The following is a 14648-nucleotide window of genomic DNA, read 5'->3' on the forward strand; positions in this document are numbered from 1 at the left end:
CAGTTATTTAAAGGTTAAGATAATATTAAAATTGTAAACTTTTAAACAAATTATGACCAAATCAGTTATTTAAAGGTTAAGATAATATTAAAATTGTATACTTTTAAACAAATTATGACCAAATCAGTTATTTAAAGGTTAAGATAATATTAAAATTGTAAACTTTTAAACAAATTATGACCAAATCAGTTATTTAAAGGTTAAGATAATATTAAAATTGTACACTTTTAAACAAATTATGACCAAATCAGGTGTTTAAAGGTTAAGATAATATTAAAATTGTAAACTTTTAAGTAAATATGACTAAACCAGGTGCTTAAAGACTAAGATAATATTAAAATTATAAATAATTATTTCCAATAGAGTTACATTTTAATCTTGTACCTAAGGCTTATCTCTGTCCGCTATATAACGTAATAATATATATATTTCAAAAAAAATCTGAATCTATATTTTCCAGATATTACTATTACTTACAGCATTCATTAGGCCCATTGTCGTTGGTGGCACAACATGTAGAGGCGTATAAATTTCCTCTGGTTCTTGCCTTACATAAAGCATCACTCTTTCATTCAAAGGTGGCGTCAACTTCGGCCTTTTGATTGCAGGACTCGTAAATACAGAGTCTGTTGTCAAATTGCTAGCGTCCACTACTTCCTTTTTATCACTAGAAATGGAAAATTTAAATGAGATTTTTAGAAAACACATAAACTATAATACACTATACTTTATGCTTTTAATATAAGATAAGATTTTTCGTTATATTATGCATTTTTTTTTACAATAAGCTCTATTTTCGTGTCTTCCCAATAGAGTTACATTTTAAGTTCTTAATTGTATAAGGTATCAATTTCACTCATTAACATATTATATATAATTGATCCATATTCGTTACTATTATAAAAACTGCGAAACATTTAAATATTTTTTTTAACTCAGAATATCCCTAGATGAAATGACAAGTGCAATACACATTATACACCTTGAAACCCAAAATTTTCAGGAACTATTTCGAAAAAGATCCTAGATTCTACATTACTCCTTGACCGTTTAAGCACAAAGGAAAAGGATATTGTCTGTCGTTCTTAACGATTGGTTCTCAACATGATAATAGAATCGATAAAGAATAATGGATAGAATCGATAAAGAATAAGAATAATGGATAGTAAGAAAAACATGAAATGCACTGACTTCCATATATATATATATATATATATATATATATATATATATATATTAAAGTCAATAAGAATTTTAATCAATCTTCGTATTAAAATTATATATATTCAATTTTAATACAAAGATTGACTAAAGTCTCAATTACTTTACTTTGAAATAAGAATTGCTTTTTTTCACTTTACTATCTATGTATTATCAAAAGTAATTTTTGCGGCAAATATAAAATGTATCCATTTCTCATTTTATCCATATTACTTAGCTGTATTCGTACAGGTAAAGAATATTTTTTGATATTGTAATATAAGAAAACAAAACATGAAAACCAAAACTGCCTATAATTTGATTTTGCATTACCTCGTGCACCATGCCGAATATTTTCGGCACCATTTATTTGTTTCTTTGTAATATTACTTACATTATTGCTTCATTTTGGTTGTATTATTTGTATTTATGAGAATTTTGTCAACAAAAAAATTCGAGTGTGTGCTAGGACTCTTCCGAACAAAATTTCTTCGTAATGTCTACTAGAATAAAACTGTTAGTTTATACTGAATATTATACTTTCGAATTTTAGTATTGAAAATATTTCTGATGTACAGGAGCATTTTCTTATTTTAAGATCTTATATTTTGACAATGTTTCGCAACGAGGAACATCATCAACACACACACATGGACTTTATTTAGAAAAGGTCCACGATTATGAGCAAGGATATTATAAAATATAGGATCTGCCCATATGTATCTTCATCCTATTAAATCGATGAAGCCTAAAAACAACCGAGCATCGGCACGTCTGATTGGCTACTCTCGTTTCTGCCATCATCTGATTGGCTACTTTCGTTTCTGCCATCGTCTGATTGGCTACTCTCGTTTCTGCCATCGTCTGATTGGCTACTTTCGTTTCTGCCATCGTCTGATTGGCTACTTTCGTTTCTGCCATCGTCTGATTGGCTACTCTCGTTTCTGCCATCGTCTGATTGGCTACTCTCGTTTCTGCCATCGTCTGATTGGCTACTTTCGTTTCCGCCATGATTGTTGGCTCAAAACATTGCGATCCTATTGGGCGAAGTGGGCAGAGTAAGGGTGGCGAAACTGTGACGTATGGCTTCAAGATTTTGTTGTAAGGGCAGATCTTCTATTTTATAAGATCCTTCATTATGAGGGTGCTATCATATCTTACATTGAAGAAGGAAGAAGAAGAAAACAGCCACGAAATATTACAATTACAATTATAGCTGTAATTGTGACACTTCTTTCTGTGAATACCTTCACAGTTACATGTGTATGAGTATTCGTAATGAGTAGACACTCACGAGCCATAAAACATTATCAAGAAGATTCTTTTTATATTATTTTTTAAAATATTTAATATAACATAATAATTAGAATATTTTGCACTTGTCATAATAAATTTCCTTTCAACGTAATTATCCTTCCCGCCTCCAAAAGAAAATTAAAAACTAAAATAAAACTAAACGTTAGATTGGACAATTAAACCATATTGAAAGTGGTTGATGTTTTGCGCGTGTTAAAACAAAATATTAACTCTTACCCTGTGTTGTCTGGTGGAAAGTGATTGTGAAACTTGAGCGTTGTGCCAGACTGTTTGTTTGAGTGTAGGAGGAAAGACGTGCTCTGCTTTCCTAGTGGAGAAGGTTGAGTTGTGTTCGCTGCTTCACCATTGGATAAACTAAATAAAATGAAGGGTAAAGTGGAATTAATAACGCCTCTTTTTTTATGTCCGAAGGGAATACACACACACAAAAATTATACATCCCCTCAAAGCAGTCCTATAAACACAAATGTTCATTTTCAAAGTAGCTGAAAAATTTATTATTCCACAACATTTTAATGCTTTAGAATAAGTTACAATTATATACATTTCTAAATAATCTATGTATAGTCCAGTACTAAGATCACGAAACTCTTTTAGTAGTATATATAACTTTCTATTGAATAAAGCAACTTCATTCAATGCTAGTGCTGTTAAATGATTTGTTATTTAGCGTCAGTTAGATATTTTTATAGATATAGACCAATCTGAGTAAAAAAAAGAATAAATTTGCAGAATATATACATTCAAGGGAGAGACCAAAAAAAGCGGACTGAAAGCGTGCGGCCGTTCCTAGGCGTAGAGAGTTCTTCCGCTAGGTAGGTCTAGTAGAGACTTTCTCAAATCAGTTACCCAAGCGGTGTCTGCGTAAGTTGATGTTTGATTGTAGTGTTGTTTTCCTCAACTGTTCTCGTTTGCTGTCTGCGAAACCGTTATGAGAGATTTAAAGAAACAAATACTAAGTTAGAAAATTTGTTTCTTGCTTGCAACGGAAGCTTACCAACTGCTTTAACAGGCTCTCAAGAAGGGTGCTTTAAGCGCACACAAGTTTTCGAGTTGTTTGAACGGTTTAAACATGATGAGATCAATGTTGAAGAACATGCTCGTTTTGGGCGCTCTTCATCATCTCATAACGACGAAAACATTGAAAAAAATCCACCAAAAAATCAACAAGGATTGTTGTTTCATGATCGACGAAATTTCAAAACACACAGGAGTGAGTCGGATCTCGTACCAGCGGATTCTCAATGAGGATTTGTAAAAGAGACGCGTTGACGCTAAGTTTGTCTTTTCTCCTGCTCACATAGGATCTGGATATTTGGGCTCTCACGAGTAGGCTATCGTTTCCTACCCTCCGTATTTGCCAGATCTAGCCCCGTGTGACTTTTTTTTATTTTTAAAGGGCATGAAACTTCTTTTTATTTCTTTCTTAATTTAAGTGTAATAAATTGAGGATAAGTTCTAAGAGAATGAAAAAGTCTAAAAGGGAGGCGTTTTGATGATATGGAGGGTGTTAAAAAAAAAAAAAAGAGAGAGCTTAGCATAGGGCACTGGATGATATCAAAGTTGTAGAGTTCCAGAGATGCTTCGAACACTGAGAAAAAAGACTGGAGGATTGCATCGCATCAAATTGAGATTACTTTGAAGGAGACTAAAAGTATTTTGTGGAAAAAAAAAAAAGTAATGCTTTTTGGGACCCCCTAGTATTGACAAAGACAAAATCACAACTTTATCATTTTATTTTAAATTGGTCTTAGATGTAATATGTTAAAATAATTAGATGCTGTAGTGTAATACTTAAAATTCAAAATTTAATTGAAACTAATTAATAATAGTAGTAGCTAGATATTGTATAACAATTATACTAAAAGAAAGCTCTGAATTATTTAGTTTGTTAGAATCTTCAAAGCATTTTTTTTTCCTCTAGTTAATAAAATAAAATTAACTTTTACTTGGGAATTAATCAAGAAAAGGCGAAGATATATTGTATTAAAGAGAGTAAAATTTGAATCAAATAAAATACAAAATAAATTGCTAATGGTTCATTTGAAAATAAACATTAAAGCATGTTTGAGATAACTCAGTTTCCAAAATGATACTTTTTGACTGGTATATGATCTTAAACACATATTCACACACATCATCATCAACTTACTTTTCGCGTGTAATGATTCAAAACAATCAAAATTTTGAAAATTAAAATAAGCTGCGTAATACGCGTTTGTATGTGTAATACTTTTGAAAATATAGCTTTTTCAAAATGCATGAATCATTTATGCTAGCCCTGTATAACTAGTTCGTTTAATGAATCGTGAAATGGATGGAGTGCTTCAATTTGTATAGCTTGAAAGAGCGTTCATGAATATTTACAGAAATCACAAAAAGTATTGCTTTTACTGTCGTATTACAGTTTAAGTTCTGTGCTTAATATGAAATAATGAGTTAAGATTTTAAGATACATGTTTTATACAAACTGTTAATGAAATTTGAAATTTTCTACAGAAACTACGTTATCAAATATTTAAGCATATGGAACGGCAAGACGACATCCAACAAAGAAATTTTGAAAATGAGTACAATTAATTAAATATTAATCTCCGTTAAAAAAAAAAAAAAAAAAGGTGGAATATTATCAGGCATTCCACTTTACCCTTCAAGATTAGTGTTGTACTGTAAGTAAGGAAAGGAATACATGAAAATAATAGCTGAAGTTACAGTGATCTGTTAGTAAAGCTATCCCAATTCCAGGGGTAATTCTAGTAAACTCATATACTTAATACTAATTAGTTAAAAACAAACTTAATTAGCTAAGTTTACGATCAAGAGTACTGGCTATATTGTGAAATAAGTGTGCATGCAAGCTTTTACATTTAAAAAAAATCTAGAAGTGCTATTGTATTACTGTCTCAACTGACCTTGAACTATCAGTTTCGTGGTTGTAAAATCCTAGTTCCATTGACGTAAGCTGTAAAACAAACAAAAAGAAGTTATTAGAAACAATCAGCAGATGGCCGAGTTACGAAAACTCTATTTTCTCTTACTGAGACATCTAAACAATAGACAATTTGTAGTGTTTCCAGTGGCGGCTATTGAGTCACATTCGGTGAAAATTGGAAATGTATTACTGTAGACTGAAGGAAAAGGGCTCGGTCTAGTGTAGTACTTCTTGTACAGTCAGCGACAAAAGTCTTTTCCGTTTAATGAAATTATTTTCGTAAATAACTTCAGAATGGAAGGACAATTTGAGTACAGTTGTCAGTAAATTAAAAAGAAGGTAAATTTGTGTACATCCCAGCCATACCATCGTAATTCCCAAAATAAATTTTACCAAACGGGAAGAACTTTTGTAGTTGACTGTACACTGGGTGAGTTTTTTCCACTTAGCTTGTGGCGATACAATTTTGATGTATGTCTATCCCTCAAGAGCCCTCACTGGATGCTTCCCATTTATTTAATTTTATACAAAACCTGAATGATATGCTTGTAAATTTTTTAGTCCATTGGGAACAGCCATCCTTGCAGTAAACTTCTAGCATGAATCAAAGGAGAGATGATGCTATTCAATGACTTAACTAAGGGAGGAGGGCAAACGAGGTTTGTGCCCCGGGCGCTGGATTGAGGGGGCGCAAAATTGGACAAATATTTATTTTCACTATAAGGTGAGGAAAGGAGTTTTAGCAATCTAAAGATCATTAAAAGAAATACCTCAGAAACTTACGAGGACAACAACGACTCACCAACCTTCAAATCATACCCATAGAGCATAAGTTAGCTTCAAAGTTACCTTTCGAGGACATTGTAAAAACCTTTGCAGCTAAAAGGGTACGCAAAGTTAAATTTTAGTTCCTTTTTTTTTTTTTTTTTTTTTTTAATAAAAGAAACACTGACCAAAGCTTAAAACCCACTTTATTTTAAATTATAATTTGTAACTGTTTCGGATATCAAGCATATCCTTCTTCATTTTCGATAGTGTCTGAAGAAGGATATGCTAGATATTCGAAACAGTTACAAATTATAATTTAAAATAAAGTGGTTTTTAAGCTTTGGTCAGTGTTTCTTTTGTTAAAATAATCAATTCAAAGCCATGAATAGTCTTACTATCCAGCTTTTTGTGTTTTCATTTAATTTTCATCGAGTTAAGAGATTTGCAAAATGACCGACTATAATACTCGAGACAACAGCTTGACTGTTTGTCATAATTAAATATTCTATTCTAAAGCAACAGACTGTTGATTCATTCTACGCATACGCACATCCTGATATAATTCCAAAAACATCGTGATTTGCAGTTATTATGATAAAACTATGTCAAGCATGCTACTCTCAGATTATTTGGCAATCAAATGCTAATTAATTTGGTGTTTTATCTTGTAGTGAAAATGAAATTATGTACTGCAATTTTGAAATCAAGCTTTACCACTTGAAGAAAAAATGGAATATACTGTGTGATGCCAATATCAGGTGTAATCGGGGAGCATTTTGGTTTGGTTGATCAGGGGAAGGGGCGCTAAGAAGAGTTATTGTTCCGGGTGACAACTAACCTAGTTGCGTCGCTGATACTATTTTGCTTTCTTCTTCGAGAGCGTTTACTTAATGGAACCATATTGCTGAGATGTAAAACAAACTGCCGTAACAATTATAGAGCAAAGAGCATGAACATTTGATATTAACTCGATTTGTCTTTATAAGACCTTCTTTTTAACTTTGGCTCAATTATTTTAAGTATTATCACATTTAAAAAAATAGGGCAAATGTTCTGCAATTACAGCACCTTACCTCACCTTTCATAAAACATAATCCTAGTCTAATAGCTTGAATAGGTTAAGAAATGTTTCTTTATTGTGGAAAACACATGATTTTTATGTGAGTACTCACAAAATAAGGTCCATAAACAAAGTATAAAATATTTCACGTGAAACGTAATTAGGCAAAATACAAACAGAAGCGTTTGTATCAGCTTCTCAACATTCAGGAAGTCCAACAGATGCGAGAAACCTTGGAAAAAGAGCTATAAAGCAATTAGTTTGTGTAACCGAAAAATAAAAAATTCCCTAAATTCTCCGAATTTATTCGTTTCTTAACTTACACACTCATTTAAAAATGCTTTCCTGCTTAGGCTTTAAATTGGACACATTACAGAAAATAGAAAGAAAAGGAAAAGAAAAAGCTTTCGTAACGTGAGATTGGCACTAATTGTAAAAATAACATATGATTGTAGAGCTCAAATATTTTTATGAGTCCATGTCAAGGCTGGTTTATTTTTTTCCAGAGCAAACAATCCAAGGCTAGAACTGTTTCCCAAGAGATAAATCACTATGATTTTAAAAATTTGTGTAGCTTTATTTAACACACAAGATTTTTAAGGATAATTAAAATTTCCTAATTACACTAAATTATATTGCTTTATTAGAATGCCATTTTTAACGCAATAAATTAACGTAACTGTAGAATTAAAACTTTTTCGTAGGATATATATAAAATGTAAAAATACTAACAAAAATGTTTTATAACCATGAAAGCCTCCTTTTTTTTTGTTTCGACCATATCAAGGTAACTGGCCAAAAACGTAAACGAACAAGAGGACCAAAGCTAATTAGAAATTTGGAATACTTTGGGTTAATATACAGGGTGTCCAAGAAGTAGTGACTCACTTGTTGTTAGGTGCGGTAGATTAGGCTGTATGATTGATGTTGTTTCTTTGTTTCTTGTTTTGTTTGTGTTGCGGTGTAAAGGTGTTTTTCCTTTTCCAAGACCGTCCTCCACCACACTTTGCCCGGATTGTTCGTGATTTTTTGAACAACACCTTCTCCGAGCGATGGATTGGTCGTCGGGGAACAGTAGAGTTGCAGCCACGGTCACCAGACCTCACCCCTTGCGACTTCTTCCTATGAGGACATTTGAAGGTCAAGGTATAGCGTGTAGAAATGTGCGTCTCCGGACGCAGGTATGAATCGATGTTAATGGCCGCCAGACTGACCTCCAAATAGATAATATGAATTTGATACTGTAAGGCACTTGATTTTTACATCATTCCTCTGTACCTACAATTTTCAAAAGGTGAATCACTATTTCTGGTACACCCTGTACACAGACATTACAGTTACTTTATTATAATAGAACTAGATTCAACATTCGAAATAAATATAACGTCGATGGTTATATATGTACTTCATTAAAAAAAAAAACATATACCCAGGCTCGTATTTATGCACAGGGCCGGGCCCAAGGCGGCGAATTTCCAGGGGCGGCAGATTTAAAAAATTGAGAATTGCAGTGCGATATGCGAAAGAAACAGGCTGTCCACGACAGAAAGATTGAAAAGAGATCTATACTGAAAATAATGTTGGTACCACAAAGCGGACGAGTTTTCTCGTTACGACGTTACTCGTGCTGGAAGAAGCTGAGACTATTGCTTACTGACTGATAAGCAATAGTCAGTAATTCACATATTTAATTCTGTATGCCCCGTTTCATTGCTGGTAGCTCATGGAAGCGGCCGCAGAGGGTGCGTCAAAATTTTCTAGGCTCAAGGAGTAACAACGGGTCTGCATACACTCAAGTATTTTTGTGAAATAAATATGACAGAAAAAGGTAAAAAAACTTGTATCTTATACTAGATAGTTGGATAGAAGAGAGAAGGTGTTGTTAAAACTGAATATAGCAGATATTCACTGTTAATAAATCAAAACATGTTTCAGGCGAGAATAGTTAACTTTGTATGGTCTTACAATTAGGAAACGAACAGTGAAATTCGAAATAGCTCTCTCCGTTGGTCTAGTGACTACTGGCTAATGTGTGTGTCTTTGGTAAAAGCAATCCCAGGTTGATGATTCCCAGTGGGAGACCACAAAATAAAGTCAATTTCACAGTCATTCACTTACATTGATTATTCGTTGTCATTAATCTAAAGAGCATCGCAGGACGTTAAACTATTTTTTCTCAAATCCAGAGCCTTGCCGTGGAAAATCAGCGCCCGGGGCGAGAATATACGACGGCGCCCCCATACATATATTCCAAGCAATTTTTCCTATCTTTTTCCTTTTTTCTCCCGAATTTTTCGCCCCCTTACTTCGGCGCCCGGGGCCGTCGCCCCGCTCGCCCCCTCCCCCACGGCACGGCCCTGTATTAATCAAAGAAAATGAATTTTGGTCAATACCGTTTTGTTAACACTCATTAGTAGCGACAAATTAAGCACCGTATAAAATTATTTATAAATGGTCAACTTTGAAAAATCTAAAATCTTTCAGTTTAACGTCCCACGATTATGCGTTTTACGCTAAGAGAGACGATGATTACAGCAAGTGAATGATGATGGAAGAACTGGTGGAATGAGAAAGTGGGAGCAAACGGAAGTAACTCGAAAAAACTCATGGACACGAAGTTGTCCACCACAAACTTACTTGGCCGGGTATCGAAGCAGGGAACTCACGCACCAAAGGTAAGCATTCTACCCCTGAGCCACTGTGACCCCTTAAATGGCAAATGTCTCAATGCACCACGCTAATTTCTAATGGGTGTTGCTACTTGCGCTAATAGATATCGCTAGCGTGCAGGCTCTTTTCTGATTTAAAGCTACACGTGTTTATGGAAAAAAAAAATATGTGTAGTTATCCTAATTTACAGCAAAAGTAAGTAAATTCTCACGAGACTAGCCCGAATCCAAAAACTCAGAAACTAGTTTATAAAGCAATTAAGAGAGAAAACTGTTTATAATTTCACTAGAAGAAGCCGAATAGGAAAACTGGTGATCAATTTCTTTTTATTATTATTATTTATTTATTTATCTTCTTCTAACATGTAGTGTAGATAGAAAGGCTAATATTTCGAAGATCATATTACACTTCCATTACTGTAGACATTTGAAACTTTTTTCCCCTTCCTTTCAAGGGTAAATGTTCTTTACGAATGACCTATTTCATACGCACCTAATACTTCTTTGGTAAGAGACACGTCAATGCACTTACCTTGTCAATGTCTTCTGCGGGAGTAAAGAGAACTGGCGGCTTTGTTAGATCGCTCATGGAATAGAATTCGGACCTATCGCACTGCGGGTGGTACAACTCGTCCATCTTCTTCCTCCCCGTAGCCGTCATCTTCCTCTTCGCTGCCCTTCGCTCCTCGTCTCTCGTCTTCCTTTCGGCTCCCTACAAACAAACAAGATAAAAGTTCTCTTTAGTATCTCTGGAATCTTTTGACAGTTCATTGTCTCATATTTTCGTATAATGAGACGTGAAACACAGTGATCAGTCAGAAATCAATTGTTGCGAAACTCGCTCGGCAGACCTTCCCTTCATTAAATGGCTTCTCAAAAACCAGTTGCTACTGCCAAACACAGAAATTTGTCTTCCACTAATGAAGATTAGAAATCATATCTGTTACAATAAATTATATTATTTTAACGATACAGAACGTGTGAGTAGTTTGAAGAAAAGGTTGTTGAAAACATATGTATGAAGTGTGATATTATATCGATATGAAATATGAACTCTGGAAAGAAAAAACAGAGTGGAAATGTAATGATACAGAAGAATGTGAAAACTTGAATTGGTATCGTAGTAATATCGCACAAATGAATGAAATCTTTGAATTTCACGTCCCACGAATATGCCAGCTAGGGTAAAGGAGACGGTAAATTTATACGGTTTACCCAACATTGTTAGGGTCGTCAAGTCTAGGAGGCTTAGGTAGGCGGGTCATGAAGCTAGAATGGAAGAAAGTAGAGACGCTTTCAAAGTCTTGACTGGAAGACCAATCGGAAAACGACCATTAGGAAGACCTAGGCGCAGATGGGAGGACAATATTAAGATGGATCTCGCAGAGATTGGAATACAGAGTAGAAACTGGATGCAGTTAGCTAAGGATAGAAGTCAGTGGAGAGCTTTTGTGAACGCGGCATTGAACCTCCGGGTTCCATAGGCCATAGAGTTATTTAGTTAGTTGGTTAGGGTAAAGGAGACGGTGATGAGAAACTAAGAAATGTTGGAATGAAGAAAGTGGGAGGAAACGGGAGAATCCCGAGAAAACCCACGCACACGGTGTTTGTCCACCACAAGTCCACTTGGCGCGAGCTAGGATCGAATTAAGAACTCCATGCACCAGATGTAAACGATCTACCACGGAGCCACTGCGGGCTCAATATCAAAGAAAAGAGTGACGGAAATTGTAGAATAAAAGTGTACCAAAGAGTATTTCGAAACGAAGGGGTATTGGACCCGTTATATATATGCAGGAATCACGCTATTGGATATGGGGTTAATAACAGAAAGAAAAGTACCCACAGAAAAGCAGAGGTTCAAATACACTACAAGAAAATAAAACTTTGGCCCAAGAAAGGGAATAATTCCAAACAATCGAGAAATTAATTTCACAAGCTTTAAAGCAGCAGAAATAATTTATTTGCAATGTTTTGTAGCAAATTACATTTTACTTTTGACTTATAAAAGCAATAAGCTCAAGAAATAAACGCCAATTCACAAAATGTACGTGGAATAATAAGCACAAATACCTTTCTGTCTATCTTTCTATAACACAACATGTATAACAGGTGGCGCACTTAATTAGCTGTTACTGCATCTAATTAAGGAACTGGTTAATAAATCAATGATCTGTTATTGTATGCTAGAAAGGCGGCCTTTGCAAAGGAGAAATTTCAAAAGGCTACATCTTGCGTGCAAAGTGAATCATATGGTAAAACTGGAAAAAGGATGTTTTCTTTCACAAGATCTACAGCAAAGTATTGCAGTTACTTATTATAACAAGATGGTCATAATTCGAGAACTTGGATATTGATAAACGGGGTAAATTTAGTTTATTAAACATTCTATATGTGAAAGAAAAACATAAAATAAGTAACATCCTGCCTTTGATTATGACTGTCTGCAAGAAAATATAGTAGTAGCTTACTGAGATAATTTCCTGTCATGAAAAATATATAACTTATTTATAGAATGCTATACAAATTGAATATTTTGAAACCAGATTGGGGGAATTTTGTTTTAAAAATCCAATTTGTATATCATTTTTTTTTCATATTGTAAATAAACTGTTAAACAAATTTGAATTTTATAAAGTTTGTACACTTCGACGGAAAATAACATCATTTTTACAACTATTAAATTTATAATTTAATAGTTCAACAAAACATATTTAAAAAATGGATTACTATTCCATTTATTGTTAGTTTCTACTGATTTTTTTTAAGTATAATTCAATAATAAATTATGATATCAGACACACTTCAGTACTTTATCCAACTTTTCGCCTCCATTCCATTTCCATGTGTTTAATGCAGTGGTTGGCGATGAGATACATTTGAAAAAAAAAAAAAAACTCTCTTATACAATTCCCAGACAATTTGTTTGCATTTCACCCCATAGCATATGAAGCAAAGAGAAAAGATACAAAAAATTATATACATGTATGTATAATATATATATATATATATATATATATATACACTTATCATTTTGTACTTCTCACTACAAGCGCGTTCATCTCCGGTGCTTGGGGTCCCTGGTTCGACCCCAGCTCGCGCCGTGTGGACTTTGTGGTGAACAAACACCGTGCTCGTGGGTTTTCTCAGGGTTCTCCCGTTTCCTCCCACTTTCTTCATTCCACCATTTCATTCATCTCTCATAACCACCGTTTCCTTTAGCCTAACCGGCATAAACGTGGGACGTAAAACTTAAAGATTTCATTTCTTTTTTTTTTTTTCACTACAAGCATATCTTGACATTGCTACTATGAATACTTCTATATTAATAGCCGAAACTAAACATCCAGGAGCTGTGAAGGAATTTGAACAACTGACTATATTTTAACGTGTTCAAACTCTTTTGTCTTCGCGAATTCTGTCGAAGAATTTGAAGTTTTAAACTATATAAAACAATAATCATGCCTGTTGTCCTGTATGGTTGCGAAACATAGTCGCTTACTCTGAGGGAAAAACGTAGGCTGAAAGTGTTTGAAAACAAGATCCTGAGACGAATATTCGGACCCAAGAAGAACGGGAATGGGGAATGGCGGAAACTTCATAACGAGGAACTACATAATTTATACGGTTTACCCAACATTGTTAGGGTCGTCAAGTGTAGGAGGCTTAGGTGGGCAGGTCATGTAGCTAGAATGGAAGAAAGTAGAAACGCTTTCAAAGTCTTGACTGAAAGATCAATCGGAAAACGACCATTAGGAAGATCTAGGCGAAAATGGGAGGACAATATTAAGATGGATCTCGTAGACATAGGAATGTAAAGTAGAAACTGGATGCAGTTAGCTAAGGATAGAAGTCAGTGGAGAGCTTTTGTGAATGCGGCATTGAACCTCCGGGTTCCATAGGCCATAGAGTTAGTTTTTAGTTAGTTATTTCGTTTAAAATAAAAAGTACCTTCAGTAAAGCATCTTCAAATCACAACATATGAACAATTTTCTAGCAATTAAATGGTGCAGTAAAAATTTCAAAATCATATTTGGACAACATTCCTTCCCAAGTTGCTTTCAAAATCTTTCCAAGAACAAAAATGTGAATACTCGACAATTATGAAGTTCGAAATTCTGAGCTGTTATATGACATACAACAGCCTGCTAATATATTTTAAAACATTTTGGATGCATTATACTTGTTTACTAACAGCTAATTCGCATAAATGGATTCAAATTGCAATAACTATTATTTGAAAAGAACAGTTGCTCATTTAATTATTTTAATAATTTCTCGAAAACAAATGCTAATAATAAAAAAATATTTGAAACAAAATTAACATCTCCCTGATTATTTTGTGAACTGATCCCATTTGTGACTTACAAAAAAAAAATATATATATATATATGTATCTCTGGACATAGCAAAAAATTTATAAAGTCTATTTATAATTTATAATTATTGGGAAAAAAATTCTTACTCTGCGTAATAAGTTCGTTTGTTTAGAAACAAAATTAAGGCAATAAACACAATAACATACGAACACTTTAGCATCTAAACCATAGAGGTAAACGTCCTTCGCTTTATACTTTGCGTGCTCCCTAATGGCACCTGCTACTTCGTGCATACCAAGTGATCTTTCTTCAGATTTTTTTTTTTCATCTGTATATTTGTTACCTCCCCTGAATGGAAATGTACCATGAATGTGTATGTATTT

The 14648-nt window shown here is 33.9% G+C and overlaps 1 protein-coding gene across 6 annotated transcripts in view; it reads right to left on the minus strand.

Moving 5' to 3' along the window:
- grh (grainy head) overlaps window positions 1-14648 on the minus strand; it is a 603835-nt gene that overhangs the window by 12782 nt on the left and 576405 nt on the right. For 5 of the 6 annotated variants that reach the window (XM_081754669.1, XM_081754656.1, XM_081754663.1 and 2 more), the window contains exons 10-13: window positions 10479-10658; window positions 5430-5479; window positions 2734-2871; window positions 478-667 (exon numbers count right to left, since the gene is read on the minus strand). In XM_081754669.1, coding sequence (XP_081610795.1) covers window positions 478-667; window positions 2734-2871; window positions 5430-5479; window positions 10479-10658 — 558 coding nt within the window. The remainder of the gene's footprint in view (window positions 1-477; window positions 668-2733; window positions 2872-5429; window positions 5480-10478; window positions 10659-14648) is intronic. The other variant, XM_081754667.1, reaches the window with a different exon arrangement.

Source organism: Thermobia domestica, chromosome 1, assembly GCF_964235325.1.
Source record: "Thermobia domestica chromosome 1, izTheDome1.hap1.1, whole genome shotgun sequence".
NCBI lineage: Eukaryota > Metazoa > Arthropoda > Insecta > Zygentoma > Lepismatidae > Thermobia > Thermobia domestica.